The sequence below is a fragment of the Papio anubis genome, chromosome 10 (genome assembly GCF_008728515.1).
Source record: "Papio anubis isolate 15944 chromosome 10, Panubis1.0, whole genome shotgun sequence".
In the NCBI taxonomy this organism is placed as follows: domain Eukaryota; kingdom Metazoa; phylum Chordata; class Mammalia; order Primates; family Cercopithecidae; genus Papio; species Papio anubis.
Genome location: NC_044985.1, coordinates 125,097,562 through 125,121,468, shown reverse-complemented (window position 1 = coordinate 125,121,468; position 23,907 = coordinate 125,097,562). Strand labels below are relative to the sequence as shown.

The window sequence follows — 23,907 nt, the reverse complement described above, 5'->3', positions numbered from 1 at the left end:
AGAATTCTTTTGTGATCACAGCACCCATCTGGAATACTGTTAGGTTCTTATGTATCAGTTCATTTTCAATTTTAAGTAAAAAAATTTTAATGGGTAAAGCATTTACCTGGCTCAAAAGCCAAAATTCTATAAAAAGGTATATTCAGAGAAGTCTCATTCTTTCCCCATCCTGTCCACCTCACCATGTCTTCATGCCCCAAAGGTAACTCGTTATACTGGTTTATGTTTCTAGTGCTTCTCTGCAAAAATAAAGAAATACATATATGTTTTTATTAATATGTTTATCCATCATTATCTGTATATAATTAATCTATTGATTGACCGATCAATCGATGGCAGGCAGTATACTATGGACTGGGAATTTGTCCATTCCGGCTTTTGTGAGCAGTAGTAATGCATGGTGAAGAGGAAGCCATGGAGACAGCTCCCAGCCCAGCTGCTGCCTTCTTCCTGTGGAATCAGCCCTGGCCGACCATGCTGGGCTTCACTGCCTCTGTCTTTCCTCTGGAAACTCAGTGAGCCCTGCCTCTCCCTTAGGTGATCTGCTCACTCTCCCTTGACTTTCTCTTGAGCTCATTCCCTTCTTTCTGTCTCTGCTGCCACTGCCTCCATCCAAGTCTGCACGCCCTGTAGTGACAGCTCTGGAGGGCCCTGGTTCAGCTGGCCCTTTACGGGCTCCGGTCAGCTACAGGACTCAACATCCTGCACAGCCCTTTACGGTCTCAATTCAGCTTTCATTTGAAAACAAATGCAAAACACATCTGTCTTTTCCATTGTTGCTCCTGAGAAAAGTCCTCACAAACAAAAATTGAGAAATATAGAAAAGTATAGAGAATAAACTAAAAATCATGCACAATCTCACCACACAAAGAAAACTATGTGTAATATTTTGTTACATTTTCTTCTAATCTTTTTTTTGCGAACATATATATCAAGAGGGTTGATACTGCATGTAAGTTCTTTTAGAACAGATTTTTAAAACTTTTTTTTCAATTATAAAAGAAATATGCCAGGCACAATGGCTCACGCCTATAATCCCAGCACTTTGGGAGGCTGGGGCGGGCGGATCACAAGGTCAAGATATCAAGACCAGCCTGGCCAAGATGGTAAAACCCTGCCTCTTAAATACAAAAGTTAGTTGGGCATGGTGGTGCGTGCCTGTAGTCCTAGCTACTCGGGAGGCTGAGGCAAGAGAATTGCTTGAACCCGGGAGGCAGAGGTTACAGTGAGCCGAGATCACGCCACTACATTTCAGCCTGGCAACAGAGTGAGACTCCATCTCAAAAAAAAAAAAAAAAAAAAATACATGCTCATTACAGAAAATTCAGAAGAACTATAGAGTATAAAAGAAAAAAGAAACCAACTACCCGCAAGGGCTTCTCGTTTTGGCACATTTCCTTCCAGTGTCTTTTCTTTTTTTATTTTTTTGAGACGGAGTCTCGCTCTGTCGCCCAGGCTGGAGTGCAGTGGCGACATCTTGGCTCACTGCAAGCTCCGCCTCCTGGGTTCACACCATCTTCTGCCTCAGCCTCCCGAGTAGCTGGGTCTATAGGCACCCACCACCACACCCGGCTAATACTTCTGTATTTTTAGTAGAGATGGGGTTTCACTGTGTTAGGATGGTCTTGATCTCCCGACCTTGTGATCCGCCCGCCTCAGCCTCACAAAGTGCTGGGATTACAGGAGTGAGCCACCGCGCCCGGCCTCCTTCCAGTCTTTTCTCTGGTGTCTACGTGCATTGAATTTAAGAATAACTAGATCTCACCAAAAATATTTGGCATTTTTCTTTTTCACTACTTCTATATCATGAACATTTTCCTGTAATTAAATATCCTTTACAATCATGATTGCTTTTAAGATTTCATTTATGGTGGCATAATATGTCATCATAAGCTGGGTGCAGTGGCTCGCGCCTGTAATCCCAGCACTTTGGGAGACTGAGGCGGGTCGATCACAAGGTCAGGAGTTTGAGACCAGTCTGACCAATATGGTGAAATCCCGTCTCTACTAAAAATGCAAAAATTAGCCGGGTGTGGTGGCGGGCACCTGTAGTCCCAGCTACTCAGGAGGCTGAGGTAGGAGAATTGCTTGAACCCGGGAGGCGGAAGTTGCAGTGACCTGAGATCGCGCCACTGCACTCCAGCCTGGGCAACAGTGAGACTCCGTCTCAAAAAAAAAAAAAAAAAAAAAAAGTCACCATATGCCTATATGGCAATTGAGTTATTCCCTAAGTTGCAGAAAAGACATAAAATATAAAACATACAATTTTAGGAGTCAATCAGGTAAATGTTTTTATAGGCTTTGGATTTATAACCCTCTCTAAACTAACACCAAACACAGGACACTGAGGAAAGACATCTATCTGCCAATACAATAGTTATGATGACCTAAGTACCATAAAGAAAGCTGAAGATGGCAAGGCGCAGGGGCTCACGCCTGTAATCCCAGCACTTTGGGAGGCCAAGGCGGGCGGATCACGAGGTCAGGAGATCGAGATCATCCTGCCTAACACGGTGAAACCCCGTCTCTACTAAAAATACAAAAATATTAGCCAGGCATGGAGGCGGGCACCTGTAGTCCCAGCTACTCGGGAGGCTGAGGCAGGAGAATGGCGTGAACCCGGGAGGTGGAGCTTGCAGTGAGCCGAGATCACGCCACTGCACTCCAGCCTGGGCGACAGAGTGAGACTCCGTGACAAAGCAAAGTATTTGCAACACAATGACATACTAAGGTTTAGTATCATTCGTCGATAGAATCTCCTGAAGTTAATAATAAAAGGGCAAATGCACTGGACTAAAGCTAGCAGAAAGTATCATGAGTAAACGAAAGGAGAAAGTGGTTGAAAACAGAGGCACCAGGGTTAGACTCATCTGTAATTAAAGGAATGCAACTGAAACCTAATGAAATGGCCATCACTAGACTGAGGGGTGGAGAAAGTGGGCCCAGGCCAGGCACACATGCTGGGAGGGAGGCACACAGCCTCTTCCTGAGCAGCCCCTGCCTGTGCCCCCCACTCCTTGCAGCTCACACCCAGACAGCCTTGGGTCAGGGGTGCCAAGCTGGCACAGGCTGCTTGTGCAAGGCACTGCCTACAGGAAAGCATTCTCTCAAGAGGGCCGAGGAAGCACAGCTGTGGCACAGAGCAGGCCTGCGATGTAAACCAAATGGCATCACTTGGCTTAAATGAGCGGGCAGCATCTGCCAACAGAGCATCTGAGAGGGTCCTGGGGATGCCCCTGTGCCAGCAGGGAAGTGGGCAGATGGGCTCCATGCCAGCATCAGACACCATGAGGGTGGAAACTTTCCTGCCAAATGTTTCTCCTCCCCTGGCGACTGCCTTTGGTCACTGTGATGCTGCCTTTCCCCTGGGTTACTGGGAAGAGGGTGGGGGCCCGCGCAGGGCAGTGCTCGTCTCAGTCCACCCTCCAGGCCCTGAATGTCAGCTTGAAACAAGTCCCATATGGCAGGGGCAAGATGCGCCACGTTGGTGAACTGTCTATTGCTATCCTCCACCGATTTTTCTATTAAATTGCTTTCTTTCACTTTAAAGAGCTTTTTGTATGTCGTAGAAAATAACCTTAACCTTTCAGGTGACCAATGGACTCTTTCATCATGCAAAATATATGCACTTTTTAATAAAATTAGATACATCTTTCTTTTTTCACTTCTGATTTTTATTTTTTATTTTTTTGATATGGAGTCTCACTCTGTTGCCCCAGGCTGGAGTGCAGTGGCATGAGCTTCGGCTCACATAAGCTCCACTCGGGTTCACACCATTCTGCCTCAGCCTCCCAGCAGCTGGGACTACAGGTGCCCACCATGCCAGCTAGTTTTTGTATTTTAGTAGAGATGGGGTTTTCACGATTGTTAGCCAGGATGGTGCCGTCTCCTGACCTTCTCGGTGATCTGGTTGGGAAGCTCTCCATGATATCTTCTTTTTTTTTTTTTTTTTTTTTTTTTTTTGGGGATGGAGTCTCACTCTCTGTCACCAGGCTGGGTGCAGTGGTGCTATCTTGGCTCACTGCAAGCTCCACCCCAGGTTCACACCATTCCTGCCTCCAGCCTCCCAGTAGCTCACGACTTCTGGGTTCCCACCACCCTGCAGTTAATTTTTTGTATTTTTAGTAGAGATGGGTCTCCTGCATATTGTAGGAGAGTCTCGATCTTCTGACCTACACCACCTGGCCTTTTTTTAAGATGGAGTCTGGCTCTGTTGCCGGGCTGGGTGCAGTGTGATCTCCAGCTCACTGCAGCCTCTGCCTCCCTGGTTCAAGCTGATTCCCCTGCCTCAGCCTCCCAGGTATTGGTGACTACAGGCATTGTTGCCACTTGGCCCAAATTTTTTTGTATTTTAGTAGAGACAGGGTTCCTGCATGGCCCAGCTGGGATAGTCTCGATCTCCCGACCTTGTGATCCAGCCACCTCGGCCTCCCAAAGGGTACTGGGATTGCGGGCCAGGCCACTGTGCCCAGCCTTATTTTTCTTTTTTGAGATGGAGTCTCACTCTGCTGCATGCAGCTGGAGTGCAGTGGTGCGATCTCGGCCTCACACTGCAGCCTCCACCTCACTGGGTTCAAACAATTCTCCTGCTCAGGCTTCTGGGGTAGCTGGGACTGCAAGTCTGTCACCACCGCATACCAGCTAATTTTTGTATTTTTAGTAGAGATGGGGTTTCACCACTTATTGGTCAGACCAGTCTCGGACTCCTGACCTCAGGTGATCCCACACCTGCTGCAAACCTCCCCAAAGTGCTGGGATTACAAATGGCAGACGCTTGCGTTGCCTGTCTGCATGTGGTATTTTTAGGAGGCTCTAAACACCCTACAGAAAACTTGTACAAAACACAGCTATCTCAGCAGTCATGAGAGTGTCTGCTGCCATCACAGGCTGGTTGCAACTGCATTCTACAAGAGTCTTTGACAACCTGACAGATAACACTGTATATCTCGTTGTTTTTAGTATATTTTAAAATTAATGGAATATGGTCAGGCCTGTTAGCTCAAGCCTGTAATCCCTAATAACCTCTGGGAAGCCGAGGCGGTATTGTTGAGATCATTGAAGGCCAGAGTTTGAATTCCAACCCTGGCCAACATGGCCAGGAAACCCCTCTCACTAAAATACAAAAAAATTAGCCAGGAGTGGTGGTGGCAGGCACCTGCAATCCAAACTACTTAGGAGGCTGAGGCAGGAGAATCGCTTGAACCTGGGAGGTGGGGGTTGCAGTGAGCTAGATGTGCCTTTACACACTCTAGCCTGGAGTGACAAACAAACTCGATCTCAAGAGATAGGAAATGCTTTATGTATTTATAAGCAACTGTTACTTCTTACTCTGTAGACCTAATAGTTTTCAAGTGGGTACCTCTGTGTGAGGCTGTTTTTTTTTTGAGGCCAGTCTCTAAGCCCAGGCTGGAGTGCTGCGGTGACGGATCTCAGCTCACTGCAAGCTCAAGCCTCCCAGGTTCAGCCATTCTCGCCTCAGCCTCCCGAGGTAGCTGGGACTGAGGCGCCCGCCCGCCGCCCGGCTAGTTTTTTGCTCATTTTTTAGTGGAGGCGGGGTTTCACCGTGTTAGCCAGGATGGTCTCGATCTCCTGACCGCCTTTGTGATCCCACCCGTCTCGGCCTCCCAAAGTGCTGGGATTACAGGCTTGAGCCACGGCGCCCGGCCTGTGACTATTATTTTAATGTAAATTATTAGCCTGCATCTGACACATGTGGGTAACGTATTTTCTAATGTTATCTGTAGCTGGCCTCCACCCAGTTGGCCAGCCTTTTCTATGTTCCTTCTGTTCATTCAAATATGTTTTGGGCATTGGTTGGGCATGGTGGCTCACACCTGTAATCCCAGTACTTTGGGAGGACCAGGAAGGAGGATTGCTTGAGCTCAGGAGTTTGAGACCAGCTTGGACACCACAGTGAGACCCTGTCTCTACAAAAAATTTAAAAATGGTCCAGACGTGGTAGCTCACTCCTGTAATCCCAGCACTTTGGGAGGCCGAGGTGGGCTGATTACCTGAGGTGAGGAGTTTGAGACCAGCCTGGCCAACATGGTGAAACCCCACCTCTGCTAAAAATACAAAAATTAGCCAGGCGTGGTGGCGTGCACCTGTAATCCCAGCTACTCAGGAGGCTGAGGCAGGATAATCATTTGAACGTGGGAAGCAGAGGTTGCAGTGAGATTGCATCATTGCACTGCAGCCTGGGTGACAAGAGCAAAACTCCATGTCAAAAAAAAAACCCCACAAATGTAGCCAGGTTTACGGGTGCACACCTGCAGTCCCAGCTACTCGGGAGGCTGAGGTGGGAGAATCACTTGAACTCAGGAGGTCAAGGCTTCAGTGAGCCATGATCACGTTACTGCACTCCAGCTTCGGTGACAGAATGAGACCCTGTCTCAAAAAAGAAATGTATCAGGCACTATTCCAGATGCTGGTAAGACAAGAGTGAACAAAACAATATTCATACAGCAGAATATTATTTGGCCTTAAAAAGAAAGGCAATTCTGACACACGCTACAGAATGGATGAATCTTCAGGTCAATATGCTGAGTGAAGTAAGCCAGTCACAAAAGTAAATACTGCATGATTCCAGTGATATGAGGTTTGTAATCAAATTCATAGAGACAGAAAGTAGAACGGTCATTGTCAAAGTCTGGGAAGGGGAAAATAGGGAGTTATTTTTTAATGGGTACAGAGTTTCAGTTTTATAAGATGAAAAGAGTCCTGGAGATGGATGGTGGTGATGGCTGTGCACCATTATGAATGTGCTGAATACCACTTACTGTACACTTAAACATGGTTAAGTTGGTAAGTTTTATTTTATGCATGTTTTACCACAATAAAGAAATTGGGAGGGAAAACAAAGTAAACCAAACACAAATTTTCCTGCCCTTATGAGGTTTATATTCTACAGTGCGGGAGACAGACACAAAAGTAAAATAAATAAGTAGGACTTCTGTTTCAAGCCATGACAGAATAGCTGGTGCTGGGCTCCTGCCTTTGTCACAAGCTACTAGAAAATAGGATAGAATAGGCCAGGCACAGTGGCTCACGCCTGTAATCCCAGCACTTTGGGAGGCCGAGGCAGGCGGATCATGAGGTCAGGAGACTGAGATTGTCTTGGCTAACACGGTGAAACCCCGTCTCTATTAAAATACACAAAAAATTAGCCGGGCATGGTGGCGGGCACTTGTAGTCCCAGCTAGTCAGGAGACTGAGGCAGTGAACCCGGGAGGCGGAGCTTGCAGTGAGATAGTTCTACTGCACTTTAGCCTGGGGGACAGAGCGAGACTCCGTCTCAAAAAAAAAAAAAGAGAAAGAAAATAGGAAAATAGGATGGAATATATGAAATAATTGTTTTTATACATTGGACAACAGGCAACACAGAACATTGATTCTTGAGAGACAGGAAACAAATGAGGTGGGCGGTGTGGTCATCCTGGCCTTCTGCCTGGCCTTCTGCCTGGAGGAACTTTCAGGACCACAAGGAGGCGGAAGCCAAGCAGAGCTTGGTGGCCACAGCGAGTTGAGATGGTGATTGTAGTTTGGGGAGGCAAAGGGAGCTGGAATGCATAGATAGGAGTGAGCTATGTAGGGAAAAAGCCTCCAGAAATCCACATGGTGTCCTCCTGAATCCTGGACCGAAGATGAAGCTGTGCTAGGCAGCGTGAAAAGCTAAAGGCTGGTCGAAGAACGACTAGGGAGTCCCGAGCTGCAGAATGCCCAGAGCTCACCCACAGCAGCTCCATGTTTGTGTTCCCACCAACCACAGTGGAGAGAACTTAAATACTCAGGATTTTCACTAGAAATCCCAGGAGGGCCACAGCTTCAAAACAGCGCTAGATTAATCTTACGGGATAGACTATTTAGATGTGCTCTAATAAAGCTTAAAAACAAGCCTCAAAAGGATCAAGCTGTAACTTAATTGCCTGTCAGAAAAAGTCCAATATGTTTTGAAGGAAAACAACATAAGTTTGACGTTCAACAATTGAACACCATAAAGCCCAGGATCTAATAAAAAATTACAAGGCGTGAAGAAGGAAGGACTTAAAGGAAAACACAAATCTAATGAAGAGAGAAAAATAATCTAACCCCCCCCCCAAAAAAAAAAAGCTAAATGTTCTTTTAGAGTTGAGAAAAATACAACATCTGAAATAAAAAATTCATGACATGGGCTTAACAGCAGATAGGATACTACAGATGAAAAGATCATGATCTGAAGATTTAACAACAGAAATTATACAAACAAGCACAGCAAGATGAAAGCCCAAGGGGTGGAGCTGGGTGGAGGAAATGGCCTCGGGGCCTCCCTAGCACCAGAGGAACATGCATAACTGGGTTTTCAGAGAGAAACGGGGGTCGGGGAGCAGGGGCAGGAACCGTTTCAGAGAAAATAATTTCCAGAAGCTTTCCACATTTGATGAAAACCATAAATTCACAGATCCAGTGAACCCTAACACATCCAAGAAAATAAACTACACCATGGCACATTCTATTCAAGTTGCAAAAAACAAAACAAAGTAAGAATGATTAAAAAGACCATTTAAAAAGCAGCCAGAGGAAAACAGATGATAAAAATGACTGCTGACTTATTAGAAATAATGCAAACCAGGGCCATGTGTGGTGGATCACACCTGTACTCTCAGCCCTTTAAGAGGCTGAGGCAGGAGGACTGTCTGAGCCCAGGAGTTCGAGACCAGCCTGGGCAACATGGCACGAGTCCGTTTTGAGACAGAGGCTTGTTGCCCAGGGCTGGACTACAGCGCACATCCTGGCTCACGGCAACCTCTGGCCTCCTGATTCGCTTATTCTCCAGCCTCCTCAGCTGGGACTCTAGGCACGCACCACACTAGCTAATTTTGTATTTTTAGGCTGAAACAGGGCTCACATGTTGAATAGGGTTTGAATTCAAACCCCGATCTGAGGTGATTCATTCCTGTCTGCCTTCCAGTGTTAGATTCATGCGCTGAGCCACCACGTCCGGCCCCATCTCTATTTATTTTTAAAAAATATTTTTAAAAGAATAAAAATTTTATAAAGGAGAAATAATGCAAACTAGAGGATGAAGGAATAAAGCATTGGCCGGCGCCGTGGCCAAGCCTGTAATCCCAGCACTTGGGGAGGCCGAAGACGGGCGGGATCACAGGTCAGGAGATTCAGACCATCCTGGCTAACACGGGGTGAAACCCCGCCTCTATTAAGAAATACAAAAACTAGCTCCGGCTAGGTGGCAGGGCGCCTGTAGTCCCAGCTACCGAGGCTGAGGCAGGGAGAATGATGGAACCCGGGAGGCGGAGCTTGCAGTGAGCTGAGATCCCAGCCACTGCACTTCCAGCCTCATGATATGAGCCGAGACCCCAAAAAAAAAAAAAAAAAAAAAAAAAAAAAAAAAAAGGAAAGTACTTAATGCGCTTAAAAGGAAAAACAAAACCTGTCAAGCTAGAATTGTGTATCCATAATATTAAACTTCAAGAATGCAGGCAAATTAAATAGATTTTTCAAACAAATAAAAGCTGAAGGATTGGTTTACTGCAGAATACACAACGACAAAAAAACACAATTCTTCAGGTGGAAGGGAAATACCAAGTGGAAACTGAGATCCACACAAAAGAATCAACAACGCCAGAAATGGTAAAATAAGTGAATTTTCTTGTTTTTAAATTTCTTTTTTTTTTTTTTTTGAGACGGAGTTTCGCTTTTTGCCCAGGCTGGAGTGCAGCGGTGCGATCTTTGGCTCATTGCAATCTTCACTCTGGGTTCAAGTGATGGTCCTGCCTCAGCCCCTGAGTAGTTGGGACTGAGAAGATGTGCCACCGCGGCTCAGTTGTTTTATATTTTAGTAGAGACAGACTATAGCCAGGCCAGGTCTCAGTGATTCAGGAGGGACTACCTGCCTTCCCAAAGTGCTAGAATTACAGGCATGAGCCACTGTGCCTGGCCATTTTTAAATTTCTTTAAAAGATAAGGTATCGGCCGGGCGCGGTGGCTCAAGCCTGTAATCCCAGCACTTTGGGAGGCCGAAGGGTGGATCATGAGGTCAGGAGATCGACCATCCTGGCTAACATGGTGAAACCCCGCCTCTACTAAAAATACAAAAACTAGTCAAGGTGCAGTGGCGGGCGCCTGCAGTCCCAGCCACTCGAGGCCGAGGCAGGAGAATGGAACCTGGGAGGCGGCTTGCAGTGAGCCGAGATCGGCCACCGCACTCCAAGCAGCCTGGGTGACACAGCGAGACCCGCCTCAAAAAAAAAAAAAAAAAAAAGATGGGCAAGGTATCATGGGAATCATAAGATATTTAAATGTAAAATATACAGATGGTGATAAATTAAAAATCCATTTTTAAATTCTAATCACTAAAACAACCCTCCCTTCAAACAAGCAACAAGAAAACACTAGTACAGAGGTATAGCAAATAAGCCAATAATAGAGTTAAAATAGACTGCCAAAAATTAAAAAAAAAATCTCACTCCAAAAAGTAGGCAGGAAAGAGTAAACAAAGAATAGATGAGACAAATAAAAAGCAAATACTAAGATGATAGACTTAAACTCAACCATTTCACAAAATGTAATTAAATGTAATTATATTAAATGTAAGCAGTCTAAACACACCACTTATAGGCAGAGATTGTCAGACTGGACAAGAAAGCAAGACCTAGTTATATACTTTTTACAAAAAACACATTTTAATTATAAAGGCACAGGTTAAGAGTAAATGGATGGAGAAAGATTCCATGAGAGCGCTAATCATAAGACAGATGAAGTGGCTATGTTAATAACAGACAAGATATACTTCCAGGACAAGGATAAAGAGGACAGCAATAAAGAAGAACATTTCACATGATAAATGGATCAATTCATCAAGAAATCCTCAATCCTAAATATGTATGCACCTGATAACAGACTTTCAAAATACAAGAAACAAAAACTGATAGAACTGAACGGAGAAATGGATCCACTGCCAATTATAATTGGAAGGTTTCAACATTCTCCTCTCAGTAATCAGAACAAGTAGGGAGAAAAATCAACAAACACAGTATCTGGGTTGTCAGAAACTTTAAGACTGGTTTTCTATTTCTGCCTTAGAGACTAATGATGTGCATCTCAAATGTGATATGAGCATGGAACTGAGTTTGAGAGTTCCTGGTCTGCAGCTTTCCTTCCTGGAATGCAATTCTTTACCTGTAAAATGGGGTAATATGATCTTATCCACATGATTGCTGTGATAATTGGATCAGAATGGAAAGAGGTATAGACACTATAAAGCACTGTGCAAATTCTGGCTTTTTTTTTTTTTTTTTACTATTTTTGGTGGTCTAAGGAACAGGATTCTTCTGGGTCACAGGGTCAGGCACTATCTGGCCCCTAGTGATGGATCACCAGCCTGCCTGCCTCCCTGCTAGCTGTGGTGCCCAGGTTGGCCCCTGCCTGTGGTCTCAGTACTGTGTGCCCCATGCTCTGTTCCTTGGCAGGGCATGCAGAAGGAATCGTAAGCTTCAGGAACATTGCTTCCATATCAGCTCATTTCCCAAACCTGCTCCCTAATTTTTTGCCAGGTGCCCTTTCCCTATTACCTAGGTCCTCTGTCTCTGGACTCCTTATTCCTGTTGTTTGGTTTCTTTGTGTGGTTCCCTGGCTTCTTTGCCAGCTCCCTATGCGCTGATCCAACCAGCCTCCCACCAGCCACACCTTCCTTCAAGGGTGGGCTGCACATAGACCCACCTGGACTCACTGAGGCTCCCCCTGGCCTGGGACATCTTTATCACCTGCCAAATTCTGACTCGCATCTTCCCAGACATGCTCTGGTATCACATCATGACACTACTCAAGACCCAGTGCCACCAATAAGGGGCAAGGAACATTTGCAGCAGGCCATCTGTGTTGTAGGGAAACTTGGATGACCTTTTAAGATGGGGAAAGGAGAACGCACAGGACATAAGCAGGGTCAGCAGCACAGCTAGAGGAGAGACAAGGAAGAATGATGCCTTACACTCTGCATGAATCCTGGATTAGACTGAATGTATCTGAGGACACTACTACATTCACAGCATCACAGGGTGACACCTGCGCCATAATCTCTGCAGGGGCCACATGCTAGGGGAAAGGCAATAAGCCTTAGGAGAATTCTCCAAGGGAATCCTAATACTGAAGACTTCAACTCGGGGATCATTTCCCAACCCGTTTGGAGGAAGTGCAAAAACTTATTATATTCTGTTTCTCTTCCTGCTGACACCACAACGCTACTCCTGAAACCATACCTGTGACGAGACAAATACAAGGCAAATTCCAAGATGGCTAACTGCAGAAACCCATCCAACATTTCCTTTTCTGGTGCTGGAATATAGCTGCAGGGAATGTGTCTGCCTCTCTGCTGAGGTTTGGAAACCATCTGGTCAAATGACAATTTTAGGTTCTACCCATACCTAGATCAGGGCTTCTCCAACCTCTGTGTGTACTGCAGTCACCTGGAGTCTTGTAAAGCAAAGATTTTGACTCAGTTTGCATCTGGGCTATGGTGGGGCCCAGGATTTTGCATTTCTTACAAGCTACGTCAAGGCTGCTGATCTGTGGCTCATGCTCTGAGGAGCACAGACAACACCCAACACAAGTCTACAAAGGCGCCCACCCCAAATCTCATGGCGGACGGAGCCACTCAGCAGGAAGGCTTACAGGAGATTCTCGTATTCACTCATACGACATTTTAATCAGCGAGACCAGTTTAGTCGAAGTGTCATCAACCCCAGCGTATATTAAACTTACCCAGAATTCTTGCAGCTCTGTTAGATGGCTGATATTTTCAATCTTTTTGATTCTATTTGATGCAATGTCCAACATCGTGAGTTTGTTCTAAAAGGAAATAAAATGTTTCCTGGATTACCTCTGACCAACGTGATTTGCATGACCACACAGGCAGTGTCAAGTGCTGACCTTAGGGCTGCAGGTGCACTACCCTCTGTGCCCTCACAGGATAAGGGCATGCTATGGAGGGTGACAAGACCTGCCTGCTTCCTGCAGCCCTCCCTGGGACAGTGTTTCCATCAGAGCCTGCCCAGCTACCTCCTTGAGCTTTCCTGATCGCTGGAATTTGAGACTGTGTCAGACTCCAAGCCCAGTGCTCTCAGATCCCTGTCCATTGAGGCCCCTGGTGAGACTGATGGTCCCAGGAAGAACCAAGTAACCCCCTGACGCTCTGAAGAAAGGCTGACAATTGTAGTCACATTTACTTAGTGCTCATCACAAGGAAATGTACAACCAAGTAATCTTCAAAACAAAGTTCCTCCTTTCATTTAGGGATGAGGAACTTGGGGCTCAGTGGGGCTAAGAATCTGCCCACGTGCATAGTAGCAGTGGGAAAGCAGGACTCTCGGATCCCAAGTCTAAACTCTTGTCTCGGAAGAGGCTGCCAGGAGCATGAGTGCAGAGAAAAGACCCGTGCTGAGGACTGGGTGCTGAGGACTGGGTGCTGGGCCTGCTGAGCATCTGCTGCAGGGTGTGTGCCCCCACCGGGAGACAAAAGTGTGTTTTTAGGATCTTTTACTTTGAAAATGCACATCAGTTACTCACTTTCCAATACACATTATCTAAGCCTGGGTAATAGTTTTGTTTTTCATCAAAACGAAAATGTTTACAAGCTGTCCGAGAACCTCTGACAAAGTTCATTCCCTTCTCTGCCCTCACGCTCTGCTCCCTCCTAGTCCCTTCCTTGGTTTTCTACTGCATTTTTGGTATTCCAATTCCAAAGCCTTCCAAGTTTTAAGGGAAAGTTAAAAAATGTCTCAAAAGCAGACACTCCTCCCCCCATCTCCTCGAAACGTACCCAGCCAGTAGCTTGCCCAATTCTAAAGCACTATGGCTGTGGCCTGGGAGCTTCTCTGGCTATGCCACCCTTGCTGCCTTGGCACCCAGCGTGCCAGCTGGCACCAGCTGTGTGTGTCAATTCTGATGCCACTCTCCAGCAGGCTATGCATGGCATGCTACCTAGGAGGTGCCTTCAAACCACCCCATCTTGGTGCCCTGGTCAGGTCTGCTCACAGAGTATCAGGCTCCACAGTGTGCGAGGGAGGAGCTCAGTGGGGCAGGTTCAGAGCAAAAGGACTGCAGGAAAATGTTGCAGAGGACGCGACCGTGGGCAATCCAACAACACATCGCCTGGCGGTGGGGCTGGAACAGGCCTCTCTAGCAGACAGCAGCTCTCCCCCACACTCTGCACCGTTCTGAGATGCTCATGGTCATCTGGTATGCAAGCCCAGAAACTGGCAAAATGAAAGTGGCCTGGAACACACGCAGGATTTGAGCCTCGTCAGGTCCAAGTACTAAGGCTCAGCACGAGGGGCAGAGTTGGTGGTGGGCTCTGGCTGTCAGAACCGGTCCCACATCTCTGAGTTCAGGGATCCAGGTATGCACTCAACACTATTTCACGTTTTTCTAGGGGAGTTGGACAATGTTGTGAAAACTCATCCAAAGCAAACTAGTAAGAACTGCTTAAGAAATAGAAAAAAAGAACGGAACAGGGTGAGGAGAGCAGGCACACCAAAGGGCATGACACAACGCCACAGAAACGACACCTGTCAGGGACCACTGCAAACATATTCTAGACCAACAGGAGAGCCCCGAGCTGGAGGAGACACTGCAGAACGAGACAGGAGTCATGAGACACTGGGTTGGGGGACGTCATCTAAATTCCCATCTGGGACAAAACTACATTTACTTTATTTCCCACCATAAAAATAAATTCCAGATAAATTAAGAAACAAAACTTAGGAGAAAATATTTGTCTGATCTTTAGTTGAAAAAAATGGCAGAGGAAAGACTGTTACATTTGATCACGATGAAGATTACAATAACGTCATTACCTTTAATACAAGCATTTTTTTTTTTTTTTTTTTCTGTTTTGTTTCAAAGGCCCAAGAATAATCTGGTGGTTAACCAAGATGACAGTGTAGCACTTCCACTGGTAAAATTCTGAGTTATACTTCTTTCCAGTTTTCCTGGGACTGGCTGCTTATTTGAACTGTGCTGCAGATTGTCTGTCTCCCCGGTGGACGCTTGGTGGAGACTGCGGGGCCTTGGCTCGGGGAGGCCAGGGTGCAGGAGGGCACCAGGCCTCCCTGCTGCGCACCCCGCCCAGCCCCAACCCCAGCCCCTGCCACACAGTCCTCAGCGCCATTCCACTGCAGGCATGTCTCTAAACCACACAGGTGAACACTTGGTTTGCATGCTAGTTTTATAAACTTCTAATTTCAGTGCAAAGTCAAAGGAAGGTGACTAAACTTTCCACAGGCAAATTTGAATTTTTCCAAAATTTTATGCAGGTGTTGGTGAAATTTACTGATGCCAACTAGGCCCTGGGGTTGAGGCACAAAGGCCTAATGAGATTGAAACACTATGTTTACAGACCAATCTGGTTATATTTGATGGCAATTTAACAAAACAGAAAAAAACAAGTAAAATTGAATGAGAAAAAGTCTTTTATTTGTCTTGAACACTGCACTGGGGCAGAGTAGGGTGAGCCTGAGGCAGCTGAGGAGGGTGGGGGCTCTGTGAGCACACTTCCACTCAGTATGTGAGGCTGTCCTGCACCTGAGTGAGAAGGGCCAGGGAGGGTGGGAGGAGCATGGACAGGTGTAGACAGCAGGCAGAGCGGAATGGGGGAGGAGGAAGCTGTTCATACTGTAAGAGGAGGAGGGGGCTCGGACTGAGAGCTGGTCCTGTGTTCTCTGTGGGCTGGAAAGTAGGGGCTGAGGCCAGTGGGGCCATGGGCAGAAGGTCAGTGGCCTAGAGGAGTGCCAGTCACCCTCATACAGGGCCCTTTATGAGCAGGTTGGGTTTTTTTTTTTCAAATCCTGCAAAATGCCTGCAGTGACGGTGGGTGTGCAGTGGATGCTGCCCCACTGAGGGAGCCTATGGAAGCCTGTGCTGAAATTCCACATAAAGCGTCAACCCTTCAAGGCACACTCAGGGCAGAGGGCCGACAGGCACACACAGCTCCTGTGCTTTTCAGTGTAAGGAGGGGTCCCTTAGTTTTTAGGATGGGAAGGTCTTTCTGATAAACCTCCAGAGGCAGGGCATCTTCCTGACACTGGCCCAAGAGGCCCGTGTGTGCTGGCTGGCCAGGTGCCTGCCCGCCTGGTGCCCACTGCCCACACAGCCCCAGACAGACAGTGGGTGTCTTACATTGTTCTCCAGGCCCTCGATGACCTCGATGCCATTGTGGCTAAGGTACAGCTCCCGCAGGTTCACCAGGTTCTGCAGACCCTCGATCTTGGTCAGCCGGTTGCTCTGCAAGAGGGAGAGCACACAGCTGTCAGAACAATACAGAGGGTATAAAATGAAACGGCTTTTAGGAAATGAGGTTTTGTGTTATCTTGAAGAATTCTAAGAATAGAGCATTTCACTTAAAACATGCTAGAATGGGGCCGGGCGCGGTGGCTCATGCCTGTAATTCCAGCACTTTGGGAGGCCAAAGTGGGCGGAATCACGAGGTGAGGAGGTCAAGACCATCCTGGCTAACATGGTGAAACCCTGTCTCTACTAAAAATACAAAAAATTAGCCAGGTGTGGTGGCGGGCGCCTGTAGTCCCAGCTACTCGGGAGGCTGAGGCAGGAGAATGGTGTGAACCCGGGAGGTGGAGCTTGCAGTGAGCCAAGATCGCGCCACTGCACTCCAGCCTGGGCGACAGAGTGAGACTCCATCTCAAAAAACAAAACAAAACAAACGTGCTAGAATGGGACTCATGTAGAGAGAAAAAGAGGATCAAAATTTTGAGCCTGCTGTACTGAGCTAAAATTCATGCATGGGAATTACATGTTTTTTTATATAAAGAATTCATTGTTAGACCAGGTGCAGTGGCTCTCACCCATAATCGCAGCACTTTGGAAGGCCAAGGCAGGAGGATCACCTGAGGTCAGGAGTTTGAGACCAGCCTGGCCAACATGGTGAAACCAGTTTCTACTAAAAATACAAAAAATTAGCTGGGTGTGGTGGTGCACACCTGTAATCTCAGCTCCTTGGGAGGCTGAGGCAGGAGGATCGCTTGAACCCAGGAGGCTGAGGTTGCAGTGAGCCGAGACTGCACCACTGCACTCCAGCCTGGGCAACAAGAGCACAACTCCATTTAAAAAAAAAAAAAAAAGAAAGAAACAACAACAAACAAAAAACGAACTCATTGTTAAAAGATACACTTGGTGAAGGTTTACCTGATTTAATAATTTTAAAGTGTAAAAATTCCTGAATATTTTAAAGTAAATTGATTATAATTTCCTATTTCTTTTTTTTTTTTTTTTTTGAGATGGACTCTCGCTCTGTCACCCAGTCTGGAGTGCAGTGGTGAAATCTTGGCTTATTGCAACCTCTGCCTCCTGGGTTCAAGCAATTCTCCTGCCTCAGCCTCCTGAGTAGCTGGGAGTATAGGCGCCCGCCATCACACCTAATATTTATTTTGGTATTTTTAGTAGAGATGGGGGTTGCACCATGTTGGCCAGGCTGGTCTTGAACTACTGACCTCAAGTAATCCACCTGCCTTGGCCTCCCAGAGTGCTGGGATTACAGGCATGAGCCACCACGCCCGGCCTCTACTTTCTTTTAGTACATACTACAACTCACATTAAACTCAAATAACTTTTTTTTTTTTTTTTTTTTTTTGAGATGGAGTCTCGCTTTGTTGCCAGGCTGGAGTGCGGTGGACCTACCTTGGCTCATTGCAACCCCCTCCTTCTGGATTCAAGCACTTCTCCTGCCTCATCCTCTTGAGTAGCGGGGATTACAGGCGCCTGCCACCATGCCTGGCTAATTTTTGTATTTTCAGTAGAGATGAGGTTTCACCACGTTGGCCAGGCTGGTCTCGAACTCCTGACCTTAAATGAACTGCCCGCCTTGGCCTCTCAAAGGGCTGGGATTACAAGCATGAGCCACCACACCCGGCCTAAGAACTCTTTTTTATATTTTTAAGTTTTTTAGAGATGAGCTCTCGCTATGTTGCCCAGGCTGGTCTTGAACTCCTGGGCTCAGGTGATCTGACAGCCTCGACCTCCCAAAGTGCTGGGATTACAGGTGTGAGCCACTGCACCAGGCCAACAACTTTCTTAAAGAAGCCTGACAAACTTCTGCTTCACCAAGGGTTAAGAGTGGTTTTCACATGCCCCTCAGTGTCAGTCAACGGGATCAACTAACCACACTGGGCCTTGTCCCCAGAGCACTTTGTTCCAGCTCGCTTCAAGGGTCTAATGCTGCTAATTTGCTTCCAACACAAAAGGTAAACAGGAGCCTAGGCACACTCAAGTGCTTACCAACTCCCAAATGCAGAAGTCTAATAGGGTTGATATTCTCTGTGTAATGGAAGGAATTGCTTCTACTATTGAGCCAAACACTTTAGAATTTAGAATAAGCTCCACCTTCTGAAGAAGTCCCCTTTGGCTAAAAACCATCTAGGACTGCTACTGGGGCAGCGGGTGGAAAAAATAAAAAACATGGCACTTAAGAATGAAATTTTTGGGGAGGCCAAGGCAGGAGGTTCGCTTGAGTCCAGGAGTTCAAGACCACCCTGGGCAACATGGGGAAACCGCTTCTCTACATAAAATACAAAAATTAGCCAGGCATGGTGGTGTGTACCTGCAGTCCCAGCTACTTGGCAGGCTGAGGAGGGAGGATTACTTGAGCCCAGGAGTGTGAGGTTATAGTGAGCTATGAATGTACTTGTCAGTGCACTCCCGCCTGGATGACAGAGTGAGACCTTGTCTCCAGAAAGAAAAAAAAAAAAAGGCCAGGAGTGGTGGCTCATGCTTATAAACCCAGCATTTTGGGTGGCCAAGGCAGGAAGATTACTCGAGGTCAAGACTTCAAGACCAGCCTAGGCAACACAGTGACAACTCATCTCTTCCATGCCCCACCCCCTCGACAAAATATTAGCTGAAGGTGATGGTGCATGCCTGTAGTCCTACCAACTTGGCAGGCTGAGGTGGGAGGTTGGCTTGAGCCCAGGAGTTGGAGGCTGCAGTGAGTTATGATAGCACCACTGCACTGCAGCCTGAGTGACAGATAAAGACCCTGTCTCTAAAAAAGTGAAATAAATAAATAAGACAATCAAGTTTTTGCTTGGCACAAGTATGTATAAAGTCTATGACATCTAATGTTTCAATTGTTTACTAAGAGTGAAACAAAGTGCCAATTGTGAAGGATAAAAACTAAGGTTGTGTTCAGCAGCACTGGCGCTGCCAGGGCTTGCAGGGACGGGCGGCTCAGGAAGCTCTGTACCTGCATACTGAGGACTGTCAGGTTGGTGAGCGCATCCAGGTTCTGAAGTTTAGTAATTTTGTTTTTCCCCAAAAACAAACTCTCCAGGTTGGTTAAGGTGTCAATATTTTCAATTGCCTGTGGAAAGGACAGAACAGCAATGAGTACTGCAATTGACGGGCTGCGCCAGGCAGCCAGCAGGTGACTGGACTGGGGCAGAGCTGTCAGGGCTTCAGTTCTGTGATGCGGGGCTAGCGATGTATCTGCTAAGACTTCCGGTGGAAATCCTACTTGAAAGCAGAATACAAGAGTGGCGAGTCCAAGACTGTCTTGAGCTCACTTCCAACCCTCAGATTTTCTGGGGTGCTGAGGAACAGTCTCAGAACCCAGGGACCAGCAGATTCCCAAGTCCCTTCCAGTTCTAAACTTGTGAGCGGACACATTAAAATGTCCTCCCGCCGGGCGTGGTGGCTCACACCTGTAACCCCAGCACTTTGGCAGGCTAAGGCAGGCAGATCACAAGGTCAGGAGATTGAGACCATCCTGGCTAACACAGTGAAATCCCGTCTCTACTAAAAATACAAAAAAATTAGCTGGACATGGCGGCAGGTGCCTGTAGTTCCAGCCACTCAGGAGGCTGAGGCAGGAGAATGGCGTGAACCTGAGAGGCGGAGCTTGCAGTGAGTTGAGATTGAGCCACTGCACTCCAGGTCGGGCAACAGCACGAGACTCCGTCTCAAAAAAAAAAAAAAAAAAAAAAAGGGCCTCCCAAGAGCCTCAGTCTCTACAGAAGTGAGGTATGGGACTCTGACCTTAAGTCTTTGAAATCCTGGGACCCTCACTTAGGATTCCTGGGGGGCCCTCACACAACAGCACTCTGCCCCTCTTGCCCAGTTTCCACACCCGCCTACAGCCACTCTTCCTCGCTGTGATCATGTGCTCCTCTATTCAACCATAAACCTCCAGAGGCAGTGACCACGCTGCCCTGTCTGATCTCCCCATGGTGACTTGCCTACAACAGGATGTTTAATGACTGTTTATTGATTGGACTTCAGTTTCCCTCCTCTGTCAGTTCATTCTCTCTCAGAACAAGTCATTCTTTAAATATTTCAGCAGACACAAAAGAACCAGATGAGGTGCTTGCTAACCAGGTGGGGACTCCAGGCTGGAAGATGGTGTGCTAATCCACACACCACTGCAGGACTTGGTGGGGCAGGGGCATCCTCACTGGCTGTAGTCTGCATTAATTCGTGATGAGCCACTGTTACCCTAGAAAGTTCCACAGTCAGACACTTGGTAAAGTGCGGACATCTGGGCTGCTCTCTAGTTTTAAATGTGCTGCTTTGCTATTTGTGGCCATGAGATCTCTAACAATAACTGTCAAGAGACTCTTGCCAAAACCATCCTCCCTTGGTTTGTATCCTGTCCAAGCTCTCAAGGGCCCAGGACAGACATAGCATGCTGTAATACTTTCAGAAGCCAAACAGAGGGGCATTTTGAACATGGGGCAGGGTCAGATGTGCTCAGAAACACCTGCCAAAGCCACTAAGCAAGGCTGGGGGAAGCACAGGCTCTGTGCCATGACCCTGATTAGGAGCCAGGCACGGGACTTGAATGCTCTTCTGGCTGACAGAAGTCCTCCTGCCTGCCCACGGGAACCCTCCCCTCTCTCTGCCTGGCAGATCCACCTTCAATGTCAGTCCTCCTGGGACGCCCTCCCGCATTCCCCTCAGCACATGACGGTGGTTATGAGTCAGCTGGTGAAGACTTGATCCTGCTTCTGTGGAACACCAGATCACTTTTCCAAAGTCTTTTATTTCCATTCTGTCCCACGTTTTCAAGGTCAAATGGGTCCTGAGAACAGATCTAATCCTGCTGGGGACTGTGTCCCAGGAGTATTAAGCCATTCAGGGAGGAAGGCCCAACTCAGCACTGCCTTTGGGAGTGTGTCAGCAGCAAGAGGCTTTCTAAAGCCCCTGGTATGTACATCACTTCGAGTGACCACTTTGCTGGGCTTGGGAAACTTTCATCTCAAAGCAGCATGCCAGAGAAGATCACCACGAGTAAGTCCAAGAGCAAGGCGTTCAGGTCGGCTGGTTCATCTCAGGCAGAATGTAACTGGGAATGGTGTGATTTAGGGTCATGATTTGGATGAAGAGCAACTGAAATCTACGTGCAGAAGAAAGGCTAGACCACTCAGGACTTACTGATACTGACTTCCAGTATCAGTAAAAAAAAATTTCCTTGTTCATGAAAAAAATCACAGCATCCTAAGAAATGCATACTCACTATGCATTCTACATACACCCACTGAGTCCACACACAACCCGCCAGCTGCCTCTCCCTGAATATACTAGTCAGGGCTGTCTGCACCTACCCGGATGCGGTTAGATCCCAGCTCTAGCATCTGTAGTTGATGTAAGTTGCTTAAGTTCTCAATTTTACTGATTTTATTGTTGACCAAGAAGAGTTTTTTCAGTCGTGTCAACTTGTCAACCCCTTCGATGTTTCTCAGCAGATTAAAAGAAATATCTAGAATCCTGAGAACAACCAAAACAGTTTTTTTAAAAAATTACATGAGCATAGGTTGCAGAGAACTCACAATTCAACCACCCTAAAGGTAGCACCCCATTAGGGGACTGCAGTCACTGTGGGGCGGGGCAGGGTGGGGTGGGGTGGGGCAGGGGGTGCGGTCTGTGCCCCTGCTGCCGCCTGGCTCACACTGATGCTGTCATGAGGGATTTGGAGGCTGCCCAGGAGCCCGGAGCAAGCCAGAGGCAGCCTACAGGCTCCTGATGCCCTGGCTCCCAGGATGGTATTTGAGGCAGAAACTGTTTCATTCACACCTGTGCCCATGACAGGACCTTGCACCAGGCTCTGCACACAGAAGGGGCCTGAGAAGTACCGAATTAGAAACAAAACAAGCAAAAATGAATGAGCAACAAAGGGCAGAAATCCAGGTAAAGTTATAACTAGGACCTGGCTCCTTCTTTTTTAATTTTAATTTTTGTAGACAGGGTCTTGTTATGTTGCCCAGGCTATCTCGAACTTCTGGGCTAGTGATCCTCCTAATTTGATCTCCCAAAGCGCTGACATTACAGGTATGCACCACTGCACCTGGCGTAGAACCTGACTCCTTAAATTATAAATGTCACTTTTTTTTTTTTTAATTTAAAAAAAGAGGATTCAAAAGGCAAGAGGAAATTCTGGATTAACTTTCCCCTCGACCAATCTCAGTATCATCCCTGAATGGAGGCTTTTCCAGGAGTCCCCGCTGCAGCCTTCCCATCAAAGGTTTACTCTGCAAGTCAGGGTTGTCCAGGAAGCCGAAGACATGCATGAAGCCAACATGGCCTCCTGGAGCCCTGAACATAGCAGGCAGAGACTTGGGATTCAGACGCAGGGCAGGACCCTGTGGCAGAGGCAGCCTCTCAAGGGCCAAGAGCCAGCAGGAGGTGGGCTCTGGAGAGACTGGACACCCCCACCCAGTGGCCTCCCCACCATGCTGTTCTCCTGTGGGTCTCATGACTCACTCCAGCTCTGTTAGCGCCTCCAGATTCTCAATCTTCTTGATCTGGTTGTCGTAAAGATCCAGCTCTCGAAGACTCTGTAGCTCCTCCAGATTCTCAATGCATTTAATTAAATTTTGGCGGAGGCAGAGAGTCTGGGGGATGGGAAAAGGACAATTGACACAGGCACGGGGGAGGCCACGAGAAGGCCTCAGCTGGTACTGGAGGACACAAGACAGGCCCTTCTGGTGGAAGGACGTGTCTTTATTCTCCTGCTGTTTCCTAGAAAGGTGCTGACCTTTGAGAGGTAGGTGGGCAAGGGCACTAAGCTAGAATTCCTCGACACACCTGAGGATGGGCAGGAACCCAAAAGGAAGCAGGAGGCAGGCCCCCCACCAAGCAGGCCTAGTTGAGGAGGGAGGCGTTGGTCTGGGGTATGGGTGTTTGCCACTTCCTGGCAGAACATAAGAACCTATGGTGGGCTCAATTTTGAGAAACAAATTCAAATGAGATGCACGGAGGACCATAAAATTCACTGAGTGCCTAATTGAACACAGGCACAGAACTGAGGCAGGCCAGAGTCACAGGTCACTGGCCGCCTGAGCTCAGGAGAGCCAGCCCCAGGGCTGTGCCTCAAGTCCCTCGACTGCTGTCTCACACTTGCTGTGCTCCCAGTAAAGGCCTGCTACAAGGTGGAGGCAGCCACGCCTCCCACAGGCTGAGACAAAGACCACAACTTGGGACTGATGGCTCGATTCTGGACTTATCCACATCCTATAGGTGATATGGGTCATAGTCCCCTCATAAGAGTCCCTCTCACCTTCACTTTCTTCAGTACCTCAAATCCTTCAATCTTCCCAATGCGACAGTGATTCAAATCAACATCCTGAAACAAAGCGGAAATGTATACTCGGCTATAGCAAAGTGGCTGGAGACCTGTGTCTTAGAAGAGGAGCCATCAGAGAAAGCCTGGGAGTGGGCAGCAGTGGGGGAGGCAGTGCCAGGTGGGTCTGCAGCAGACAGATGTCGGTGACAAGGTGTGCCGCGGGGGCTCTTTGGTTTAGTGATGACTTAGTTTTATGTAAAACTGGCCCTTAAAATGATTGGTACATGACATCTTTTTCTCATTCCCTAGATCCTGTATGCACAAAACATAAGCTCAGGCTCTGAGGATAT

At 47.4% G+C, this 23,907-nt stretch overlaps 1 protein-coding gene across 2 annotated transcripts in view; it reads right to left on the bottom strand.

Moving 5' to 3' along the window:
* Positions 1 to 23,907, bottom strand: part of PPP1R7 (protein phosphatase 1 regulatory subunit 7) — a 37,292-nt gene that overhangs the window by 4,853 nt on the left and 8,532 nt on the right. Inside the window, exons 4-10 of one of the 2 annotated variants that reach the window (XM_017947152.3) lie at positions 23,552 to 23,617; positions 22,756 to 22,886; positions 21,600 to 21,762; positions 19,244 to 19,360; positions 16,168 to 16,272; positions 12,754 to 12,840; positions 107 to 239 (exon numbers count right to left, since the gene is read on the bottom strand). In XM_017947152.3, coding sequence (XP_017802641.1) covers positions 107 to 239; positions 12,754 to 12,840; positions 16,168 to 16,272; positions 19,244 to 19,360; positions 21,600 to 21,762; positions 22,756 to 22,886; positions 23,552 to 23,617 — 802 coding nt within the window. The remainder of the gene's footprint in view (positions 1 to 106; positions 240 to 12,753; positions 12,841 to 16,167; positions 16,273 to 19,243; positions 19,361 to 21,599; positions 21,763 to 22,755; positions 22,887 to 23,551; positions 23,618 to 23,907) is intronic. The other variant, XM_003908193.4, reaches the window with a different exon arrangement.